The sequence below is a fragment of the Fringilla coelebs genome (genome assembly GCF_963513975.1).
Source record: "Fringilla coelebs genome assembly, chromosome: 16".
Lineage (NCBI taxonomy): Eukaryota > Metazoa > Chordata > Aves > Passeriformes > Fringillidae > Fringilla > Fringilla coelebs.
In genome coordinates this window covers 6014174-6038654 of record NC_140042.1, presented here as the reverse complement: position 1 = coordinate 6038654, position 24481 = coordinate 6014174, and the positions used below count along the sequence as shown (strand labels likewise).

Below are 24481 nucleotides of genomic sequence, written 5' to 3'. Positions count from 1 at the left end.
TTTCTTGGCAAGTGCCTGGAGTTTTATCTTCCAGCAGTGAAGGTAAGTGAGCAACTCCTTTTGCCACTGAATTACAGGTGCTGTGTAAGGATATTATCCCCACCCTCCTTCCAGCCTGGATTTCACCTGAGGACACAGCTCGCTTGCTGTAGGCTCGGTACAAAGTCAGAACACAGAAGACACCCTGCCCCAAAGCACCCATCTCTGAAGAGACAGAGCAGATAAATCAAATCTTATTACTCCAACCTATACATGGAAAACCATGTTGGTCTCTCAACTAAATGACAAACCCAAAGGCAATTAGGTCTGATTTACAAGGGAGTCTATGGCAATTATGCCTCCAGCTCAGGCACCTAAATTGTCTCAATTGTCTCTGTTTTTGGACTCGTGCCTTGGAGAAGCCCAAGGCCTGACAAGAAAAAATGGATACAGAAAACAAACTTGCCCCCAGCACCCTGACATATTCCCAAACTCATAGATCATCCCTCCCCCATAACAGCACAGCTGCTTTACCACCAGGGCTACACACCTCCAACCTTCAACAGCAAATGCAAAATAGCCACATCTAATTGCTAAAATTTACTATTGGAACATATAAAAAGGACAATCCAGAAAGTGAGACAGTATTAAAAAAACCCTTAGGGAAACAAAAACAGATTAGCACTAGAAGAGCAGAAATCACTGACAGCAAAACAGTTCCAAGAAAACCCATCCTGCTGAAGGGAAGGGAGGGAGACAGACCCCCAAGAAGCAGCACCTCCCTTGGCAAAATAACAGCAGACTCCCCACATCTCCATCGAGGCTGAGCCAGCCCTGGGCCCACCCTAATTTGGGCTAGAAGGGGTTAATTTCAAGCTCAGGGCTGCGCAGCACTGGAGCAGCTGCCTCAGCAGGGTTACAGCAGCAGGGGGGTGCCCTGGCAGAAGGGGGCAAGGGGCAATTCCTCCAAGGAAGCTCCCACCAAGCCAAGAAATACGGACACTGCCAAGTTTAAGGGGTTTCATGACTCAAGGGCTCGCCCCAAGTCCCAGTGTTTCAGACCTTCTTATAAAGGATATTTTTAGGATTCCCAATTTCTCGTGGGTTAAAATCAGGAGTACGAATTATTCTCCAAAGAAGCAAGACCTAAAACACCACCATTTCCCTGTTTTAGTGGCTTTTATTAATAGATCTCAAAATGCTCCAGGGTATCCTTCCCATCAGAGAAGGAGACAGAACTGAAGCAACTTCTCAGAATCACATTGGCAAGGAGCACCCAGGTTGGGGAGAATCCTGGTGTCTCCCAGGGGCAGAGTAATTCACAGCCTATTAGGATACACTGCCTAGTTGTAAGATTCTCCCATGAGGGTTTCTATTAGTATTTTAATTTCTATTTCAGGCTGTCGCACGCTTAAAACATCTTGTGGTTTGCTCTCAATTTCTCAGGTGTTTTTTTTTTTTTTTTAATGATCTGATTGAAAAATTAGCCATCCAAGAGGAAAAAAGCTCAAGTTGAGGTGTCAAAACATCCATACAAAACATAATTAGACTAAAAAAATAAAAAAGAATTCCCAGAAGAGATTCTTCAATATACAATTAAGCTGTTCATAGTTCTGTATGTACTCAAATGGGTCCATGCACACTGCAGTAGGCAGAAGCTTTCTGTGTGCATGTTAGCTTGTTTTAGCACCAGGATGCATTTTTTCCTTGCATAAATCAGGTAGCTTCCTCAATTTCACTGAAACTGCAAAATTATTTTATGTGTAATTTAGCAAGCCATGTTTTCTATGCTGTACAAAGATTCATGCACTAGCTCAGAAAGTCCACAAGGAACACAGGCTATTTGATCACAATTATTTTTAGAGGAATTAGTTGCTACAAGAAGATGAAATTATAACTCAAGCAGTGCAAGCTCTTATGTCATGCACATCAAGATAATTTGTTTTGACTGGGTCTCGGGGATAATTTTTAGATAAGAACACAACCTCCTAACAACGAATTTTCTTTATACCATCCTACCACTCAGGAAGGTAATTTCCCAGCCCCTCTGTAATGTAGCTATATGCAGGATCACTACTCCACTTGAATGCCTGCAGCAAATGTGATCCCTCCACAGGCCCAACCCCATCACTCCAGCAACAACAAGAATTTTGTTCTTGCATGGCCAGGAAGCTCTTTGTTCCCAACAGTGGAAGAATCAAGCATTGTGGCCCAGATCCTCAGCTGATATAATTAGATGGCATTTCATTGAAACCAGGGCCAGCCGATACCAGCTGAGGAGCCAGCCCTTGAACTGCAGCAGCAACAGCTGAGGAGTAACAAACAGGCAAGGAAAAAACCTCCTGTTCCACTGCCTTGATGGAATAACCAGCTCAGTGCTTCCAGCAGGTTGATCAAAAATCCCTGGGGGTTTAGATCATCCAGAATATTGTATCCCAAATTAAAGAATGGGAACACTCAAAAGCAAAAGGGTGGAGGTGGAAGCTTTGGCTTTCTGAAAACAGTTGAGGCTGAGGTGGTTTGGGGAAATGTGATGTATTTCAACACAGAGCCCCCCTTTGCCCTGAGGATCTGACAGGAGCAGTCCCTCCTTTCAGCCCTGTTGAGCTCCTGCTTGCAGCTCAGTGCCCTTTCAGGCAACCTTAGCAAAGCCACCATGGGAAGGAGCAGGTGACCACATGGCCTCTGTGATTTGGGAGTGGAGATTTGGTCATGATTCATTAAAAAAAACCAAATACCTAACAAAACCCTGGGCCAGAAGGCAGCCAAAAGAACATTAGTATGCATTATTGAAAAAATATCAGCACACCACTTGAAATGTGTGTTGCTGATTCTTCATACACAGAAAAAGCTGACAGTGAAATCAAGCTTATGGAACCACCTCCTGTTCAGTACCAAGTGTATTCCTCAGCAATAAAAGTGATTTTGGCAGTGTGGGAGGTTAATATGCAGTACCCATCAGAGTGCCAGTGTAATCTGTGTTTATAAGGCAAAGGACCAATAAATTAGGTCAGCACATGAATCTTCAGAGGGAGGAAGGAGAGGGAGAGCAGGAAGAGCACCCTGGGCAGCAAGGCCACAGGGGCCAGGCAAGGCATGTGACGCCCTCAGGACTTCCAGCATCACAGACAGAGGCTCTCAGGAAGGAAAATCCATTTTGCCATTAGAAGTAACAATAAAAATATTACACTGATTCAAAATGTGCAATCAGGCCTGACTTACAGCTTGCCCTGCTGCATTCAGGCTTTACATCAGAAGGCTGTAAACCGTTATAGCAGAAAATAATAGCTGGGTATGTTTACTCACACCAAACCAAGCTTCATTTATTCACCTGAACACACTGTCACGTACACTGACCATTGTCACTGCTCAGCCAGGCAGGCAGGCAAAAATGGGGAGAATAAACATCTACCCAGATTTCAGCAGCAGATAAGATATTAATTCATGCACAGAACAATGAAGAAATGCCAGGACATACGACAGTAACCCCTCCTGAATTCTTGATTGTATTATCAAATAAAAGCAAAGGCAGAACATGCAAAGAAATGCTGAATGGCAATTTGTAATACCAAATTAGGAAGCCTGTTAGATCCAAAGCAATCCTGGCTTGTGATTGTAGCAATTCAATGGGAAATTCCCAATAACATTTAAGTACTTCAATAAAAGAGAGGAAAGATTTTAATTCAATGACCAAAAATAAAATAAAGAGTTGATGTGAATGACTTGATTTCATTTATATTATTGAAATGAGCTGTATGCAATGACTTATTGATGTCATAATATTCCATTAGGAACTTATTATTTTCTTGTTTACATAATGCCAGCAATTACAGGGGTAATGCTGGTCCAACACACAGCACAGCAGAAATAGAAAGCTCTTTGCCACATACTGGAATTCCATATGAAGGTGTAGAGTTTAGTGAAGGAGAAATATTTAAATATTCCTTACTAAGACCAAGCTAACTTGGAAAATTAAATTATAAACCACTATCTTCTATTTCTAACTAGCAGCTGCCCAAATCGGGCATGATTACAAAGACCCTTTGGTTCTCTGCATACAAGTTTGGTACTTAAAAGCCTGTTTGAACAATAATCAGCAGTTGCCAAAAATTTTGGGAGTTTTATCAGGTCTTGAAGGCAAATATTTGAAGCCAGAGGAGGTAACTTGCATGCAAACATTGCACTTGCACTGGAAGGGAAGGGGCCAGGCTCTCAAAGTACATGGGCAGGGATGTGGGGACAAAAAATTGCAGCAGAAAAAGGGAACCCTTCCCTAGCAGGGTTGGATCACTGAACCCCCAGATCCCAGCACAAGCACAAACTCTCTTGCACCAAGCTCACACTTGCCCTGGGCCAGCAATGAGGTTGTTCTGGGAAGCTGCACCAGCCTTGGAATATCTTAGACCTGGTCCCTGAGCCTGCCTGCCAGCTGGCTCCCAATTTCCAGGCTATCCTGACCTGCAGCCCACTCCTGTGGTGTCACACACCAACAATCTGTGGCTTCCTGACCACAGCCACCTCAGCCCTCCCAACCCAGCAGATCCTCCAGTTCCCATCTCCCTGGCCAGAACTCCAGGCTCTGTGCCAGCCCCATGGAATGCAAATGTGAGGTTGGCACTCCTTCTGTGTTCCCAAACAGATGATTTAGACAGGTGAGAGGGCACCGTGGCTCCAGGACAGGAGCAGGGCTGTGCTCTTGCACATGGGAAAGGTCTGTAAGAAAACAGGTGGGCTGGCATCCTCCTGGTGTGATGGGCTGCAGGGGAGCCCACAGGGTTTGGGAAGAGCCAGCTGAGCCCTGGCTTCATTCCCTGGGCTTCCCAGGAGGCACAGAGGGGCTGTAACACACTGCTGGTGCTGATCCTTAGCAGCCTTCAGGACAGGGGAAGAAAGGCTCAGGAAACAAGGAACTGTGCCTTTCCCATCGTCCAAAGCAAAGCCGGGCTCACTCTCTGCCAGGGTTCACCACCTGGCCAGTGCATCTCATTTCACAGGTGACCAATCAGTGGCTGAAGGCATCTGTAGATACTGAAGTTGAGAAACGAATGCAGAGACATAAGACAGCTCTCTTTTACTCTTTTATTCACATCTCTGGGGCACTTTGGTCCAGGCAACACCTGTCCACAAAGGCCAGTTACAGAAGAGAATACAGTACATCTATCAATCTCTCATCCTGAGATAAAACTCAAATGTTGAAAAGTCTCAAGGAATAAACAGCTTGTGGAAGACAGGGAGATTCAGTTTACAGGCAGACACAATTTAGATGAAACCATATCTAACTAAATAGCCAATATTCACTAAAGGTCACACTGATGAAAACAAAAACATGTTGTTTAGAGGAATTAGTTACTTTTTCACAGTATTGTCATTTTCACCTCTTGAAAGTCATGTAATTAACTACATCTAGTTGCTTGCATTATATTTCAAAGCCAGTCTCCCTTTCATTATATAGCTCTTACACAAGGAGTTACGTGTTTGACACAATGTTCTTTTACTGTAAAGTAAATTCAAACAGCTTTAACTTAAAGAACTCATTTAAGTAATTTGGAACTTTCTCTTCAGACCTGTTCAGATTCTCCCTCATCTAACATCATAGGCCTTAGTTTTAGTAGGGCTAAACACTAAGAAAATGTAGCCAAAATTTGCAACCTACAAATTCTACTGTGCCTTGCCTAAGGAGATAACGTGTTATTTTATCTATCCTCGCTTGAAGTGCTACAAACAGCTCCCCCAGAACTCCTTAAAAAACCACAGTAGAGTGTAACTTAAGTGATACACAGGGAACCACTTACCCTGCACTCACCCCTCGCTGCCTTCTGCTGCCCTCCTCCATCAGCCACGGAGTCAATTGTCCAGACAGCCTTTGTCCAAGCTGATCTTGGTGAAAAAAAAAGTGTGAAAAGACAGAAAGCCTTGCTTCTGGCTCTGTAGCAGAATGTTTTTCTGTAGTTTTTCTAACTACACCTGTACTTGAAGGATCCAGTTGTACCTCTGAAGCCTGGGACCACAAGGTCTCCCTAGGACGGCAAGTTTTGTCTCTGCACAAAGGTGCAGAGCAGTCCATAGGATCATGCTCCTGTTCTGTTTAGTTGTTTTTTTGTTTTTTTTTTTTTTTTTTTTTCTTTTTTTTGGTTCATCAGTCTGTTTTTTCCTGCTGGAAAGTCAGTGATTTCTCTTGTGCAAAACAGGGTGACACTGTAACACTGCACGGATGTGCTCCAGAGGAGTGCAATGCACGGGGCTCTGCAGAAGGGCCAGTAAGGGAACAGTGCTGGATGGAGCCTGGTGGGTGAGAAAAGACTTTTAGAGGAAAGGAAATACTTTCATGTGGTTTAATGGACTGCCACATTCAGCATTGAGATGATTCTGTGGGTCGGGGTAAGCACTTCATCCTTCTCAGTCCTCCTCCAGCCCAACTCAACAGCTGCTGGAGCTCTGCTATGGACCAGAATCCAGGGCAACGCTGGCCAAAGACAGAAATCTGAGTTCCTGCCTGATTCTGCCAGTTCTGAGCATCCTGCCCGATCACCTGAAGAACCAGGAGCAGCTCGTTCCTTCCTCCAGAGTGCCCTCCCTCTCGGACAACCGCCAGCAGCACTCTCCGGGCTGCGCTGGCCCCGTGGCCACCCCTCCCCTTAGCCCGCTGGGCCAGCAGGCACGGAACCAGCAGGAGGGAGGGCAGCTCTCTGCCGGGCTGTCACCCCCGCGGGATCTCGGATGGGACCGAAAGGGGCAGCGGAGCCCGCGGCTCCCCGCGCTGACCTTGCGGGGCGGGGGGCGAGCGCGGCGGGCAATGCGCCACTGGCCAGCGCGGGCGGCGGCGGAGCAGGAGCGCCGATCCCAGCCCGGGCGCACACACACCGCGCTGCTGCTTCGCTCTGCTGTTAGTGCTGATTCTTCTCTCTCTACCGCTTCTCTTTTTTTTCACCCTTTATATATTTTTTTCCCCCCCAAACCTTTGTGGAACAGACGCCCTCTCCTTGCCCCAGTTGGAGCTGCAGTGGAATGAAAAGGGGGGGTGGGAAAGAGGGAGGAGAGGAGGGAAAAAAAAAACCTCTTTTGGTTGAGGTTTTCCTGTTACTATCACTGTAGCGTTTATTTAGCCAATCTCCTAACTATGACGTGAGGAAGGCAGGAATCATGGCTCGCTCATAATATTTAACACACCCACTGAAAGCTGGAGCTGCAGAGCTACTAGTCCAACCAGTCTCCAGAATTCAGTGTAGCTGAAAGAGGCTTTCACTCTGCACCTGCCAAAGATCTCTCCCCCCTTTTCCTTCTCTCCCCCCTTCTCTCTTCCATTCTCTCTCTCTTTAAAAGAAAGATCTGTAAGACCCAGCAGAGATCAAAGACCTCTTCGCTAAAAAGAACCTCTACTGATTTATATTAGTTTCTTTCCTCTAATCCTTCCTTCTCCCCCCTGTTTTCTTTTCTTTTCTTTTTTTTTTTTTTTTCTGTGCCATATTTAACCTTTATGTTGCAGTTGTGCCATCAGACAGTTTTGCAGCCAAAAAAAAACAACCCAAGCCAAAGCACAAGCCCAGCTCGGATACAGCAGCCACCCAGACTCGATCTCAGTTGAACTTACTAATCTCTCCCAAGCACTGGACGCGATGGATGAAGAAACTGGGACCGCTCTAAGAAAATGATTTTCCAGCCAATGTTCTTAAAGAGTCTGAGAGAAGAGAGGGAGCAAGAGCGAGCGGGGAGCGCTTCTGCTGCATCACTGCTCAAATCCAAGGGAAAGGAGTCAGCGTTTCCAGCACAGCCAAATATTATGGATGGTTTTTTTTCTTCTCTCGCCTTTCCGCACAGGTTTTCTTAATATTTTTTCTTTTCCCCCTCTTCCTCCCCATTTTATTTTTTTAATTTTATTTAATAAGCGCCTGTGTCTGATGCCGGTTTCCCTCCGAGAGCCAGTTTTCCCTGTTTGTTGTGATCCCTGTAATAAAAAGAGGGAGAAATCGTGAACAGATGGCTTTCTATATTACCATGCCGCTGGCATTGTTTTCCTGTTGATTTTAAAGGCTCGGTCCGGAGCTCTTTTTTTTTTTTTTTTTTTTAAATAAATTTTTTTTCCCCTTTTATTTTTTTTTCCCTCCCCCTCCCAAGTTCTTGATGATACTGAGACATGAGGACCTATCGGGTTTAGCCTGTTTATTTCCCGGCGCCTATGGAGGTAACTTTATTGACTTGATCGCTCGCTTCCCGACCCGAGAGGAGCACGCCGGAGCCCCGGGGGGGGCCCGGCAGCCCCGCGCCCGCCCGGGCTCTGTCCGCCGCCTCCCCTCCCTCCCCCTCCCCCGGTAATTCATCAGCCGCCCCGGCCATGAAAATGCTCCTGGTCCGCAAGTTCCGGGTGCTGATCCTGATGGTGTTCCTCGTCGCCTGCACCATGCACATCATGATCGACCTGCTGCCGCGCCTGGAGCGCCGGGGCCCCGAGGGCCGCCCGGGCTGCTCCTGCCCGCCGCCCGCCGCCGCGCCGCCCCGCGCCGCCGCGCCGCGCTGGCCCAGCAAGCACACGCTGCGGATCCTGCAGGACTTCAGCGCCGAGCCGGCCTCCAACCTCTCGTCGCAGTCGCGGGAGGCGGCGGAGCGGGCGGCGGGCGGCGGCGGCGGCGCGGGCGGCGGGGGCGCGGCGGCGGCGGGGAGGGCGCGGCGCTTGATCGGCCCCGGGGCGCCGCGCCCGCCGCCCCCCGCCGGCAACGCCGCCCCGCTGGCCGCGCTCTTCGAGCACCCGCTGTACCGCGCCGCCCTGCCCCCGCTGGCCGACGGCGACCTCCTCTTCAATGTCAACAGCGACATCAGGTTCAACCCGCGGGCGGCCGAGCAGCCCGAGTGGTGAGTGGGACCGGGGGGGCCGGCCGGGCGGGGTGGGGACGTGGCGTGTCCCCCGGGTCGCTGCCCTTCGGTGGGAATGCGGGCTTTAGGGTGTCGTGGCTTTAGGGTGGAAGCGAGCAGAGGGGTTAACGGAGCGTTTCGGGGTCGCCGGGAAAAAGAGCAACCGCTCGCAGGCTCTCCCGGTCGTGTTCCTTCTGAAAATAAATGCGCTGAAATACAGAATAAACACGGGAGCACGGGAAGGCTGGAGCGCTGGGTCGGTCTGCTCCGTCTCCAGCTGCAGCAGAGGAAGATGCTGCCAGAAGAACGGTGCGAGGAAGAGGGTGAGCTCACAGCGAGCCTTCCTCTCCAGCACCTTCCCAGTCTCCCACCCAGAGGTGAAGGGGCTGAGCAGTGAGGGCAGACAGTAATACATTAACTTTTCTCAAAAGCGGGCTCTAGTGCCACAAAGGCATTCATCCTGGCAGGTATTTCCGCTTTCAGGATCTGATCTGTGCTACATTTTTCATCCTCAATTAATTCCCAGTGCCCTGCACCTCCGCTGCTCTCCAGCCTTCAAAGCAGTCAGTTGCCTCTGTGAATCGTATGCCCTGTTGGCTCCTAAGAAATGCTGAGAAATTCAATGACTGAAAAATCAAAAGGGTTGTCTAATACAACAGCACCCTCTTCCAAACACACTGACATTGTAATGTTTAAACAGCTGCATTGTACCGTGCAAAAGCTCTGTCAAGCTGCAGAGCAGCCAGCATGATCTAAACCTTTAGAAAGAGAGGATAAATAATTCTGATTTCCGCCCTATGAGCACGTGAATTGTCCAGGCCCATTCCATCTAATAATCCTAACTGACTGTGAAGGGAAATAACCTAGAAAGTTTTGGGTTCTCTGAAAGAAAAAGAAAGGGAAAAAAAAAGTCACAAATGCCTGAACATCTGGAGATGACTGTAAACACAGAGAACTCTGGATCAAAATATGGGTTAGTCTGTTCAGTAGGCGAAGAGTGAAATCAACACTGATATCCACAGTGCAGCTGCCTGTTGTACATATTTTTCCTTAGTGCCTCCAGCCAAGGTTCGCAGTACTAAAGTGAATTTCAGAAGGTAGCGATCATTTGAATTAATTCTTTGCTGTAGTAGGTTCCTACTGCTCAGGAAGGGGCAAGCCCAGCCAGTTCTTCTTTAGCAGCCAGTTCAGAGTGATGCAGTTTCTCTCATTCTCCCTCTTTGAGAAGGAGGAGGAGCGGGTGCCTTTGGCACCACAGCTCAGGTTTTGCTACACTCTTTTCTGCATGGGTTTCCTGCCCCATGTCCCTGTTAAATAAAGGTTCAGGATGATGCTGTTTTTCGAGTCAGACCTGTAAAAGCTGTGTGCAGTCCTGTAAAAGCTGTGTGACCTAGACACAAGGTATAACTTGAGCTCAGTGTTTCTGCCACAGAAGGGCCTCTGCCAACGCTCAGAGATGACTCTTTGAGTTTTGCTCCCAACTTTCATGGGTGTTAAGTCAGGCAGGATGGGGGGAAGTGGGAATCCATCTCCCCACTGGCCCCAGGTGGGAGAAGGCTCCTGGTGCAGGGAGGAACCTGGGTCCTCTCTCCCTTCTGCATGCAGTGCTTTGCCTTTCCAAGTTGTCACATTTTGAAGCCCTGTTTCTTGATGAGTGCTACAAACTGTAACATTATTTCTTCCTTCTCAACTTTGGATTTTTCTTTTTCTTTTTTTTTGGTGGTAGGCAAAATGAAGATCATCATGAAGAATTTTTGCCAACTGGAGAGACCTCCATAGACTCCTACCCAAACTGGTTAAAATTCCACATTGGCATTAATCGGTACGAGCTGTATTCCAGACATAATCCTGCAATTGAGGCTCTACTGCAAGACCTTGCCTCCCAAAAGATAACCAGTGTTGGTATGTTTGGATATATGTTTTTTTTTTATCATTATTTGCTCTTTGTTCAGGATCTCACTGCTGTTTGAGTATTAATATTTTGCATGGCTTCTCTCCAGCATCCCTGTAACTTTGCTTTTGGACTTCCCTGCTCATTTTCACCGCTAAACATAAAGAGATAATTCCAGCTCTGTATTACCTGAATAATTGCCAAGTCTGCCAGCAAGGCAAACCCCATTTGTGTCAGAGATCCTTTAGTCACGATCAGGCTGAAAGTGCCCTCTTCAGTTATTTAAAATAAATACGCTGACAGAAACAAAAAGGGGGATGGCAGGAAGCAGACAGCATCTTGCACGAGCTAGATTTGTATTACTGGCTGATTATAGTTTAAAAGGCTGTGCCTGGCAGCCCTGCCTTGCCAAGGGAGGAGAGGCTGCCCTGCAGCCCCGCTGCGGTGCTGCGGGAGCATCCGGCACCGCGGGCTCTGCGGCTGCAGGAGCTGCAGCTTCCCCAGGCATGGCAGGGAGCTCCGGGCAAGGCAGCCTCCTGCTGAGCAAAGCTCAGATCTGTTTGCTCTGCCTGTAAATCCTCGACAGGGATGTGCCCATGTCAGCCTTTGGCTCTGGTTAAACAAGGTGACACCGTTCGGGGCTTTTCTCCAGGGCTGTTTAATGGCAACGTGTGTCTTCTTGAATTTAGCTGTGTAGCTGCACAGGGAAAGAAATGTCACAGATGAAAGCCCTGGGATACTAAACAAGTGCACACCCCGTGGTTTCCAGAGGTAGGGAGTTGCAGCACAGGCAGTGGTTTCCATCCACCAGGCAGAAAATGGAGTTACTTGTGCTGACCACAAAGTTGCAAAGTCCCTTTCAGAGGGATGGAATAGCAGGAGCTCTGTGAAAGTGCTGATGGTGTGTTGGCACCGTGGGATGAGGTCAGCAGGTCTTTAACCCTGCAAGGCAAAAATTCCCCTGGCTTCAGCAGGAAATGGTCTGGGCAAGAATAGCTCAAGCAGCCCTAAGGTTTACATTTTCCATTGTGTGAATCACAGCAGCTGCTGAGCAGGAATAAAGGAGATCCTTGGTCATCAGGAGTGGGCTGATTTAGCTGGTTGGGATGGAGTAGGTGTAAAGTGCAGGATGCCACAGGAGACAGGAGAATCTTGCTGTGTGCTGGCTGAGCTCAGTGCACTGCTCTGCTGGAGCAGCACTTTGAATAAAGCAGTTTGTGGTACCCAGGGGCCATTCCACACGTTGCATTCAAGGATCCAGTGGACTTGTAGCTCAGGAAAGAGGACAAACATGGGCTTTTTTATTAATCTGTGATGGGTTTTCTGTCCCCCAAAGTCTGGATCAGATTCATTAGGGGGTCATGTTTGCCCATTAAGCCATGTGTTTTCCCTTCCCCAGCTCAGAGGTGGCACTGCAGGTAGCAGCAGACTGCCCATGCTCCTCTGGCCTGCCCTGGAGGGTGAGGAGGGCACTGTATGGACACAGCCTGGTTGGTTTTCTCCAGGACAGCCCTCACCTTTCCTGACCTCACCTCTCAATACCCACCAATTTTTGCAATATTAGTGGCACATGCAAATGGGGATGGAGCCAGCCCTTGGTAACACGTGTGTGAGCATTTCTCCTCTGGGGAGGGAGAGATGCAGTCTGTGCCCATCCCTGTCCCTGCAGAGAGCAGCAGTGCCCAGGCTGTCCCCAGAGGGGCAGAGGTGATGCCCAACAGAGCCATCTCTTGAGGTTTGCACAAAGTGCAGTGGCTGTAGCAGTTTGTACCACATGGCTGCTGAGTATTGATCTTTGCTCATCTCCCCAGCAGTCCAGAGCTCAGCTGCACTGTCTGTGCAGGAGGAGAGGTCTGCAGCAAGCTCAGCAGTGCTCGAGCTGTGAAGTCTGTCCCTCCTGCAGAGCAGGGCGATGGCTGGGGTGGATTAGGGACATGGAAGCAAGAAATAGTAGTTTAGTGCTGACTCTTCAACTGATCTTCTGGGCTTGGTGTTCACTTGTGCTCCTGGACATGTGGCTTCACCTCTCCCTGCTTCAGCTGGCCAAGCAGCAAAGAATTATTGTCATAAAAAATGGGAGTGAGATCCTGACCCTGCTGACGTCAGTGGGAGTTTCTGCCATTTACTTCCCTGGGGCCATGATTTCACCTGGTGTGTCATACAGATGTATCAGGGGGTTTCCATTAATTCTGGTTTTGATGGAGCTTTCTGATCAATGGGGGGAAAGGGCCATGGGAGCACAGAGGAAGATTTATGGTTGCTATTAGCAAGTCCCTTTGGGATTGTCTCTGTTAATGTTTGAACAAGGCTCTTAAGAGCATGGCAGGGCCTCTTGTGCCTCTAACAAAAACACAGAGCCATGGTTTCCAGCAATGAATCAGGATAATTTCCATAAATTAAACCACGAGGTGTGTTTGGTATTGTTGTTGGCCGCCATGGGATCTGACAGGGAATGATTCCTACACATAAATCCCAGTCTAAAATCAAGTATATGGAAGGGGAAGGGGACTATTGCCAATATGGAGAGGCCAGGATCTGAATTTTGGTGTTAGCATACACTGCCTGACCCTGTGGGGTTTCAGGAGCTTTGTCAGCTTGCAGAGACATAAACAGCACATTGCTAATACACATTTCTAAATTATTTTTTGCACAATGCAACTTCTCTTATGTTGCAAATTCTTTGGATGCTTAAAAATACATGTTTTAAAGTAATTCCTGCCAGTTTTCAGCTTTACTGCAGAGCAGCAGAGGGATTCAAAAGCGTGTAAGCTGATTAATAAAGAGTAATATATTTGACCAAAGGACATTTATAGGGCTGTTACATTCTTTGCATATTCCTGCTTATCTTCTAATTAGCCTTGTTTTTTTTTTTTTTTCTTATGTTCAATTTTTGCTGGGTTGGTTTTTGTTTTTTTTTAAGGCAGCTGGAAAGATGTCAAGTTAGAAGTATAAAATAAATCGAAACCTTGATAATGCCTGGTCTTCAGGCTCCTTTTAGCAAGCAGGACAATTAAAAATACAGGGTTACATGCATTAGGTGAAATGGGATATGGCTTTATCCAGTTTCTTCCCAGTGTTCAGATTTGCTTTGGCTCTAATAGAATGAGATGATTTGCCTGATACCTGCAGTAATTAGATCCAAACTGCAGCAAAGCAGCATTCTTGGCCATGCTGTGATTTCTCTGCTCACCCTGCATGATCTATGGATGAGAGTGGGGAGCAGACTGATCCCCCACATCTGCCAGGACCACTCACACGGCTCTGCCATGTGCTGAGGTATTTTAAAATGAAAACGGTGACAGAAGCAATTCCCAGGAGCAGGGAGCACCAAGGTGACATTTTCTTGATGTTAAAGTTTAAATGGAACAAATCCATGGATGGGAGGGAGCCTCCCATGCAGCTCCCACAGTGACACCTAGAGCTGGCCCGGGAAAGGACAGGGTTACCCAGGCTGGGCTGGCCATGTTTCTGTGCCCTGCATCTATATATACACATATTTCTATTAATTCTGTTCAGCATAAAGGGATAGCTCCTAATTTGATTTTATTCACTGAAAATTTCCTCTTGCCATAAATAGGAGCCTAGAGAGAATTGTTTTTCCACTGAGCACTGAAGCCTGGCTTTCAGAAGCACATGCACAGGCAATTGCACATTTCCTTTGCCTTTCATAGCTGCTTATTGCATGCATAAATAACCATAGTTAGCTATTTTCTTGCATATTTACAAGATGTCTGTGCATAATTGTGGCAGCACTATCAGCAGTTTAGCACCAGCTCTGTCATGGTGCATTGGAGGGACACTGTGGGCTTGGTCTTGCTGTCCAGGGGAGATTCCCTGGGAGAAGAATAGACTTTCTAATTTCTCTGAGGAGCTGGGACTTATTTTTTGATTCTTTAATTCCGTGGTTGTAAAGAGAACTGGCTACCTGGCTGAGGTAATTTGTGAATCTGTGATGCCTTCAGTTTGTGCAGGCAGTAATTAGAAAGCAAGTGTGTGAGATTACTCACACTGGGAATAAAAGCTGCAATTACCTGAGATGGACTCTGCTGCAAGGCAGGGAAAGAAAAGAGAAAAGGGAATGACAAGACTCTAAATATTGAACATAAATTCTGGCTCTAAAGAAAATCGTGAACATCTCATCCAAAGGAAAGGAAGAAGTGCTTTTGAGAACTTGTGAAAAACAATGAAATGTAGCATCTTTGATTTACTGCATGAGGAAACAATGAATCTGCCAAGAGTCAACAGATTGATTTAATGTACAATTCCAGATGAAAGGAAGGGACTTAAAATGTACAGCAAAGCCTTAGAATAATTCCACAGATCTCTTCCCCTGCAGAAATCTTTCACTTTCTTGACTAAAAGTCCAAAAAGTCCTTTAAAAACAAGTTAGCAGAATTGGTCGAGCAAGGACAAACTAAGAGATGATGAGGGCTTGAATTTATTTTTAAATATGTTCTTTACAGCTTGTACAGGGCCATGTCTCCAGCCTGGGGCAGAGCATTACTTGTTAAAGCCAATCAACATGTTTATGTTAGATTTAAGCTTGATCTATAAATAGGAATCCAAAATGGATCTGAGCATCCTCTGTTTCAGATGTTAGCTGCATCCCAGGCTGTGACTATCTCACTTCTCAGGCATTAGCTCTGCGCAATCAAATACATTTTAAAATGTTTGTTGGATGCTGACCAAAAGAATCAGGAAAAGTTCAGAGATCCTGTTGGGATTCTCTCTCTCCATCAGAAAACCAGAACGGTTTGGGCTGGCTGGTAGCATCAGGGCAGTCATGGAGCAAAGCAGAGGAGCTGGAAAGCCAGAGCAGTTGGAATTCTAAATCCCTCTGGGACAAATCCCTCTGGGCAGCATTGTCAGTGCCAGCCAGGAGCCCTGGAGCATACAGCTTGAAAAGATGCCTGGGAGATGACAGCTGGGACACCTTTTGTATTGGATGGGCTCTGTGGCTCAGGGAGGGAATCCAGCCCTTGTGCTGGTGAGGTGACGAGCTGGGGAAGTCACCCATGGCCATGGCAGCAGGCTCAGGGGTGTAAATGGAGGGGGGATTTTTGCAGGCTTCATCCAAAGTCTGTCAGAGAAAACAGAAGGGATCCCACCAATTTCATTAATCTTTGCACAAGACTCTAATCCCAAACGTTCAAGCAAAAAGAAATCTCAGGGAATTTTTTGCAAAGCCTCCTGAAGTTAGGAAGATTTCTGATCACACCCTAGAGCCCTTACACTGGGTTAACAGGAAAGGTTAATGCTGCTTTCCATTTCCTTCTACTTTGGAGGGAAAAGAGAGGCTTTGAATTGCCTGAAGATGAAAAGTAATGATGGCATTGGGATTTGTTTTTAGCAGTGTGCCAGTACATCCAGGAGCTGTGTGAGACTTGATTTGAAGTACCTGCTGTGAGCTAGCAGGTTTATAAAGCCTGTACAGAGCTGTTTGTGACCTGTGGTGTTACAGTATATTAAAACACTTCAAAAAAAAAAAAAAGGTGAATTTAGAGTCAGCACAGCCTGGTGTTGCAAGGCTTTTGTAAAAATCCCTGGACCTGGGGATCCCAGATGTGACAGATTGCAGTGGTGCAGCACCCTGCACTCCTTGGAGAACGGGATGTGCTGCTCTGGGTGTTGTACATGCTCCAGGAATGGCCCTGGGCAGCAGGGAAAGGCACGAGGATGTCTCCAGGTGAGCAAATGATGCTTGTTTGGGACAAACCCCTGGAAGATGACAGGCCACCATGGCCAGAGGGACATGTTTGACTGAGGCTGGGCAGGAAAGGGAGGAGCACAGCTCAGAAAAGGAGAGGGGAGGCAGTGATGCTAAATTAGGACAGGGGAAGTGATCTGACCTAGAGTGGATCATCTCCAGTGACATCTGCTCTTCCCTGGCATTGAAGAGCAGAGAAAGTGAGAGCAGCTGCAGTGAGCCTGGGCAATGGGGGGAAGCCAAGGTGCAGCTCTGGCACTGGGGCATTTTCCATGCTCCACGTGGGTTCCACCCTGCCCTGCCCTACCCTGCCCTGCCCTGCCCTGCCCTGCCCTGCCCTGCCCTGCCCTGCCCTGCCCTGCCCTGCAGCACAATGGGACACAATTCCCACCAGTGTCCCCCTCTGCTTTCAGAGTTCCAAAGCTCCCAGCAGCAGTGGAGCAGCCAGCAGAACTTGTGTTGGGGTGAAGCTACTGGTGCAACCAATTTAGGCAATGTAATAAGATGGATCTGGACTGATGAGGGAGATGCTTTTGTCTTACTTCAGCTCAGTTCCTTCTGACAGCAAAGCAGGCTTTTGTGTCTCATGGAAGAATTATTCTGAATTGTTAATCATCTTCATGCATTTCCCTGCCCGGTGATGACATCCTCGCTGTTGAGTTTGGCTGCTAACAAAATCATTATCTGTTCAGTGGCTTTAATTAGCTGAGAAACCAGTCCTTGTAGTATCTGAAGCTCTGTTCCTAGAGAAGGGTGTGCTGGAACTTCCTTTTTTTTCCTCCTTTGCGTGGCTGTGGTGGCAGGGGTGGTTAGATTAGTGGATCTTTAAGGTCCCCTCCAACCCAGACCATCCTGTGGTTCCATGTTTCTTTGAAAAGCCAGGCCTGTAGTGGTGGCTGGGCTGGGAGGGTGGTGGGGACTGCCCTGGGCACCACAGGCAGGGTTTGGACTGGGAGGTTTCTGCTTCTCACTGTCCTCATGCTCTGAGCTGGGCAGGAAAAAGCCTTGTGCTCCTCCTGCCCTCAGCTCAACTGACCTGTTCTGCAGAGGGGAGGGGGTTTGATTCAGGAAATCCCTCTGCTTCTGCTTTACCTGGCCACTGCAATTTGCTTAATGCCCTTTAATTTCTAATTATTTATTTGTTCCTTTGGGATAAAGTGGAAAGGCAAGAGAAGGCTGGGATCAGCAAAACAGCAGGACAGGAGGGATTTTATTCTAGGAGAAGTGTAATTACACTGACCAGATTTGCATAGCATTTTGTTGCAAAAATATAGGTTACAAGTGCTGAAAGAGAGCTGATGGCCTATCAGTGATAAGGCACCGAGATGAGTAATTAAAAGGATGTGCAGCTAATGGCATTGGTTAGAGCAGAAACATGTACAGCTGCATAGGTGGAACAAGGGCAACTCTCAGCCAGAATTTACAGAGCAAGATAACTTGACATTTATGTAGTTCTCCAGTTGACATGGCTTTGGTCAGAACTGCAGAGAAAGGGATTGATTATCTGATGATTTCTAGAAAGCATCTTTAAAAGACTGACTCATCCACACAGCCCTGCTGGCCTTCCCAGCACAGAGGTGCACTTAGGAGTCAGGCTATAGGTCATTTCATTTATTAGGAAGCTTGTTACTGAGGCAGCAGAAAAGCAGCTGTTTATCTTTTTAAAGTAGCCTTATCATCAAGTAAAATGCTTTTTTCTGAATTTTTACATATATATTTTTTCAAATCCTAATTTTAAAAACACGATAATCCAGCTGTTACTGGGACATTGTCCAAGTTTTTCAGAATGGTATGAATGATTATCAAATTCCCATTAGCTCCCAGCTGGGAGATGAGCAAGATCACTGTCCTTGTCACCTTCCCTGTCCTCTTGTGCCCTCCCAGCCAGGCCAGGCTGCCCTGCACAGCTCTGCTCTCAGGTATGAACCACCTTGGGATCCCTGGAAGGTGATGGCTGGGCTTGGCTACATTTCCATTGTGCACAGAGGAGGTGAATTTGCATATCTCTGCTGCTCAGGAGCAGTTATTAAAATCACAGCAGAGATCAGAGATTGCTTCAGTATCTGCTCATCCTTTTAATTAAGGAGCTGTCTGCTGTGCACTGGGCTGTACATCCCAGCTGCAGCTGCCTCTGAGAGCCCCCCATCCCTTTCCCAGTCTGAGTCCCTTGTTGAAAGGGGCTCCAAAAGCAAGAGATGGAGAAAACAAGACTCCAGAGGTCTGCTCCTGTGGGTGCTGCTCATCTGGGGTGCTTATGGAGCCCATGATGGCCAGAAAAAGGCAAAAACTGTCGGGAAATACAAAGCCCTTCCCTGTACTCTGCTGAATAATCTGTTGCCCAGTTGGGATCACCCTGATTTTCTCACCCTGCAGAGAAAACCAGATATGATTTGGGTTCAAGGAAACTGAGTGTCAGCAGATCCACGTGGCTCATTCTAAAGCTGTTTTGTGTTTTTCCCCCACAGCAATGAAATCAGGAGGCACCCAGCTGAAGCTGATCATGACATTCCAGAACTATGGACAAGCATTGTTCAAACCAATGAAGTAAGTTTAAAAAGTCTGTGATTTAAAGGGGAATTGTGGTGGAGTAGCCATTTTCTCAGCTGTTAAATTTTGCTGTAGGATCTCCCAAGGTTAATGTGTCTGGTTCCTGAGCCTTGCTGCTGAGCCTGGAGCTTCAGGGTCTGTTGATCCCTTGTCCTGCTAGGCTGGTCTTGGGAAGAGATGCTGAGGAGGCTTCAGAGACATTACAGTATTCTCAGGAATGTTATTCACTCTGATCTCTGTGAAATCTCCTGTCATAAACACAGAATGTTTTCAGCATTTCTATCTTATGTAAACTTATTCCACAGGTCTGAGCTTTATCTAGTGTCAGTGCTCCTCTGGAGCATGGCCAGACAAGAGGGATGATTCAGAACAGCTTTGGGAAGAGCTAAAGAGTATTTGTCTGATAAATTAGAGTTTAATCAGCTGATTTATTGTTGTTTGCATTAAGGAGTTGTATTAGTCATTTCATTGGGTCTATGCTGAGTCTGTGAAAATGAGTTTATCCAAGAGTGGTACTGCAAGGTAATGTCTCTGGAGAGAAAGGGAAGGACTAGGATTATGCAGCCTTGATCTGTGCCTGCCTGGATCCCATTGAGATGAGAGAAGTTATTCAGATACAAAACAGACTCCTGAATCCTGACCTGTGTGTTTGTGTTGTAAGAAGGAAAATGACTCTGTGCTCGTTGTAGAGGGTTTAGCAAAGACACCCAAGGCAGCAAAGTGTTTAATGGAGCTATTCAGGATCTGTGTCAAGGGGGCCACTGGAATCATAAATTCATTTCCTTCTTTTGTTCCCACTGTAGGGAAGTTCAGTTAATTTCCTCTAAGATGATCCATAGAAGACTAAAGTAGCTGAGAATGGAAGCTTTGGAATATGTGTTGGCTCTGTGTTAGAGCTGTAGTGGGGAGCACAGCTCAGGGGGAACAGCTGCTTAAAGACTGAGAGACTCCCTGTTCCACAACAGATTTTGCTGTAGGTTGACTTCAGACAAGTACAGATTTTACTTGATTTTATTTGACTGCCAGAAAGGTCAAAAAATTGGTCTGACCTTCCTTCAACCCCAGTTTGAGCAGGAACCTTCCCTATGTGCTTCTATCCTGGGAATCACAAGAAAATCCTGTGAACTTCCAGAGAGCACAAGGCATTTCTGCAAAGGCCAAATGCCTCTGTGTCATTTCCCAAATTGCACACAAATCTCTCCACGTTTCTAGGGGATTGCTGGCTGCCTGGGAGAGGCTGGAGGAAGCACAGATGATACTGGCAGGGAAGGTGGTACCAGAGAGCATCTGCTCCAGCACCTGCCCTTCCTCTCCCTGTGCTCTCCCTGAGGGTTTAGACCACCAGGGCATGAGCCCATCCCCTTTATCTGCAGGTGTGATGCATTTAGGCACAATTCCTGATCATGTGTTACCTCACATGCAAAATTAAAAGCCAGGGGACTCAGGCTGCCTTTGAGGATTTGGCAGAGTTGTGGTTGCACTGTTGGTTTTTCACATGGTGTGTGACATGCTCCTTCTGCATCCCCTCAGATGCAGGTAATCTCAGCCTTTATCATTGCTATGACATTGTGATTCTGGGAGTGCTAATGAGGTCAAATCAAAATACTGCACAATGCACAGCCTCAGCAAGATGATGGATGACAGCAGAGGTGTAGCCACCTTCCTGTATAGAAGCAATTACTACCACCCACTAGAACAAAACCAGAAAATGATGATGTCTTAATCATTCCCTTGGCTTGCAGGGCCAGCAACACCCCCTTTTCTCACTGCATAAACTCCTGCAAGAAGCATTCAGCAGCTGCTTTTCCAGGCAGCACACCTTCCAGGAGCAGCACTGCTGCAATTGTGCTGAGTGTGGCTGAGCACATCGGTGATTTGGGATAAGGGTGTTTGCAAGCAGTTGTCTTCACTCTGATAACAGGGAACAGGGAGCCAGATGCTCAGCTAGCATAAATCTTCCTAGCTCCTTTGGCATCTGGTCCCACTGGCCTCTTTCTCCACCTCATGGGCTGTGCTTGATGAAGTTCTTGGAGACGTTTGCAGCATCATTTCTTTATGCAGAAACAAGCAGCCTAAAATGAAATTAAAAAAAAATTAAAAAGCTTCAAATCTATGAGACTCATGTTTGTAGGATCTTCCTAAGGCCCTTGACAGCTTCCATGATGTTTCTTGTGCCTCCCCTTTTCTATAGGGTACCCTTTTTATCCAGGCCTCACAAAGCTGGATGTTCCTTCCCAGGACAGGAGGCTGCAGGTAGCTCAGAGACATTTCTGCTCATCAGGGCTGGCAGACAATTTTTTTCTAAGTAGTTTAGAGCCATAAAATGTCATTCTGGTGGCTATTCTGAGATGAGCTCATTGAAGGAGGCTGTTGGTGGGTACTCAGGTTGTCTCCACCTAGTGCATCATACATTTCACTTGTTTCTGTGTTATCAGCTCCATGGATTTTCAAAGCAGTAGAATTTACAGGTTTTTTTTCCTCATGACTTGATAAGCCTCTTCAGACAAGCAAATAGGGCTGAGTGTAAGACTTCAAGCCTGATCCCAAGGAATATTGATAATCCAGAGTTTTCCATCCTGTCTGAGATCTCAAATACTGAAAGCTGCATGCTGTGAGGTACATGGAGCTATTCTGTAGACATGAGGCCAGTCCCAAGCTCTGCTTGGATTTGATTTGCTGGAATTGCCTGGAAAGCTGTTTTTGCCACACAAAGCTGTACTCAGTGTCTTCCAAACTGAATTAATACCTGTTGGAGCAGGATTGCAGCAGAGAGCAGAGACCATGCCAGCCCTTCCCTGACACAGCTGGGCATCTGCTCATGGGAGGGGAGCTCTCCAGACCTTTGGCAGTGCCTTCCACAGGGCAGCCACAGCGAAATGTGCTCCCTGGAAAACTGCTGAACACGCTGCAGAACTCCTCTGACTGGCTCTGCCCTTTTCCAGCCTCCCAATTCCACACTGAATTTATCCAGGGAGCAAGCCAGCTCCGGAAAAGGCCAGGCAGAATTTGGAAATTGGGAAATGAGAATCAGCCTTTGGCATCTCCTGTGCTCCGTGTTTGACATTAACTGACAGCTCTTCATCTGGTCATTGATTCAGGCTAGTGGAGCAAATGAGGGAAGTGTAGCAGTCAGGGAAATGTGATAGCAGTAAATAAAGCCTGATCAGCTGCAATTATTCTATTTATCCATGGCTCTGCGTCTTCATTTCTGAAATAATTGCCCATAAAGTATTGCAGAAGAAGCCAAATCTATTTATAAATCCTATGGCCCAGTAATAATAATTCCAAATGCATGATAGAAAAAGCACGTATTTGCTAAAACTCCAGGGAAGATTTAATGTATTTGCAATGTATCTTACAGTTAATGTGTACTTTTATTTAGCTCATAACAGTTCAATCATACAAAATCATTACCATATGGGACAGGAAAAAAATAGCAAGCTCCCCTCCTCCCATGATTAGTGTGTCTAACTGTACTAGTACTGTACTGTACTAGTACTGTACTGTACTGTACTGTACTGTACATACAACATAATAAAATTTATTTCCATGACTGCTGATATCTGCAGTTGCAGCTTTCTCCATGATTTATCAGGTAGGGATGGGTAGAGCCATAAATGTCAAAAGAGTTTTGGCTCACTTGTCCAAAAGGAGCATTTGTAGCTTTGTAGTTTTATTCGGTTTCCCTTTGTTTCTGCTGGCTCGTGGAGTTAAATAGCTGGCTCAGCCACAAAACCAACACACTATTTTTTTCCTCCCAAGGTTTTATTCTTGAAGAGGGAAAATCTGCTCCAGTGGAGCCAGCATTAGGATTCCTATTGCACACACTGGTGCCAGGATTTTGAGAGAGGTTTTTACAGTTTCTTATGGAAAAGCCAAATAGGATCAGATAGAAAATTATACCTTGTTATTGGAGTTGTGAGAAAAGTGTCCTGTGGTCTGTGTTTAGGAATGACATCTCTCATTCCCATTTTTATATTGCATTGTACAAATGTGTGCAAGGGGCATTCATTATAAAATCTTTGAGGCTTATTTGTTCCATTCAAAGCAATACTACTGTATCTAGTGAACTCAGTTTTGACTGAGCACACAGAAGCCAGTTCTGCTCCAACTTTAGGTTTTACTTGATATTTTTAACATCTTCTTTCTTTTCTTCTGATTTTACAAGTCACAGTACAGGATTAGAAAGAGCCACATGACTCTTTCTTTCTTCCAGTAGATGAAGTTTGCAGTTCAAGTCTTTAACAAAGTAGAGCCAATTAGTCTCAGGGGAATAGCAGGCCAGAAGAGGATTTTGGGGTGGTGAAATCCAGTCCCCTTGAATCATGAGCATTCATTAACTGATCAAACACTGCTGACTGTGTTATTTGTAACTTTGGCTCTCACTGTCCCTCCTGAAACTTGCTGCTGTGGAAATAATGCTGCCCATGGGAGCATCTCCGTGTCCCTGCAGCCTTCAGAGCCCTGACCCATCCCAGTGCCAGCCACCAAACTGGCTGGTGGCCACAGACTGGGGCAAACCTCTTCTCTACTGAAACAAGCACACCCCTTTTCAGTTCTGTAATGTTCCTGTAGCTATCTCACGGCTCAAAGACACAGCTGGGCTGAGATCCAGCAGCCAAGGTGATGGAGAAGCTCATACTGTCCCTCAGGGCTGTGGATGTGACCCCTGGGGATGTGGTTTAGTGGTCAAGACCGTGTGCTGGGTGTTGAGTTGGGACTTGGGCTCGGCAATGCTGTGTTAGTGGTTGGACTCGATGATCTTAGGGGGTCTGCCCCAGTTTAAATGAGAATATGATTCTGTGATTTTTTGTTTCAGTGGCCAAAGCACAGCTTTTCACTGGCTTTTAGATGTCATACTTACAGTGACAAAGGATTAGCAACATTCTTCAAGTTTCTCTTTGGTTTGCTTTTAGGACTGTTCAACAAATAATGCATCCTTTGATAGGGCTATTAAACAGTCCAAACAATCCCAGTAATACCAACAACTGTTAATCGCTTTCATTCCCCACAGTTCTCTTCCCTTTCTGAAGCTGTGGCTGCTGTACCTGGGAAGTGCAGCCTCCAGGCTTGATTATCATATCAATTAGGGTGGTGTAATCCTCCTGCACCGGTGGCACTGCTTCCAAGCCAGAGGAGTTGAAATGAACTCCAGGATGGAGGCTGCTGAAAGATTGCTTTCCTTATTACATTGCATCTCATGCTGTTTTGAGGAAATACGTTTTGCCAACCTGTTACATGTGAGCTGGCAGGCATCCAGTATAAACATACTGTTATAAGTCAACATGGCAATTAAATCAAATTGCAGTGTTTTCTCTGAGCAGCTAGAGAAGTGAGATGTGCATCCAGTAGCTGCTCTGCTAGGAGCCTTGCAGGGTTGGCACTTTGGCACTCTGCTGTGTGCTGTGTGAAGCCCAGCTGATGGTCACTGGGCAAAGGACAGCCCAGCTGTAGGCTGAGCTTTGTCCCTGGGCTAGGCAGGGCCAGTCACTGCCTCTGTGCAGGGTGGGTTA

The 24481-nt window shown here is 46.7% G+C and overlaps 1 protein-coding gene across 1 annotated transcript in view; it reads left to right on the top strand.

Moving 5' to 3' along the window:
- Positions 1-7620: 7620 nt before the first annotated feature.
- FAM20C (FAM20C golgi associated secretory pathway kinase) overlaps positions 7621-24481 on the top strand; it is a 56500-nt gene continuing 39639 nt past the window's right edge. Inside the window, exons 1-3 of the mRNA XM_084216294.1 lie at positions 7621-8823; positions 10550-10725; positions 18887-18965. Of these exons, the coding sequence (XP_084072420.1) occupies positions 8309-8823; positions 10550-10725; positions 18887-18965 (770 nt within the window). The 5' untranslated portion in view covers positions 7621-8308. The remainder of the gene's footprint in view (positions 8824-10549; positions 10726-18886; positions 18966-24481) is intronic.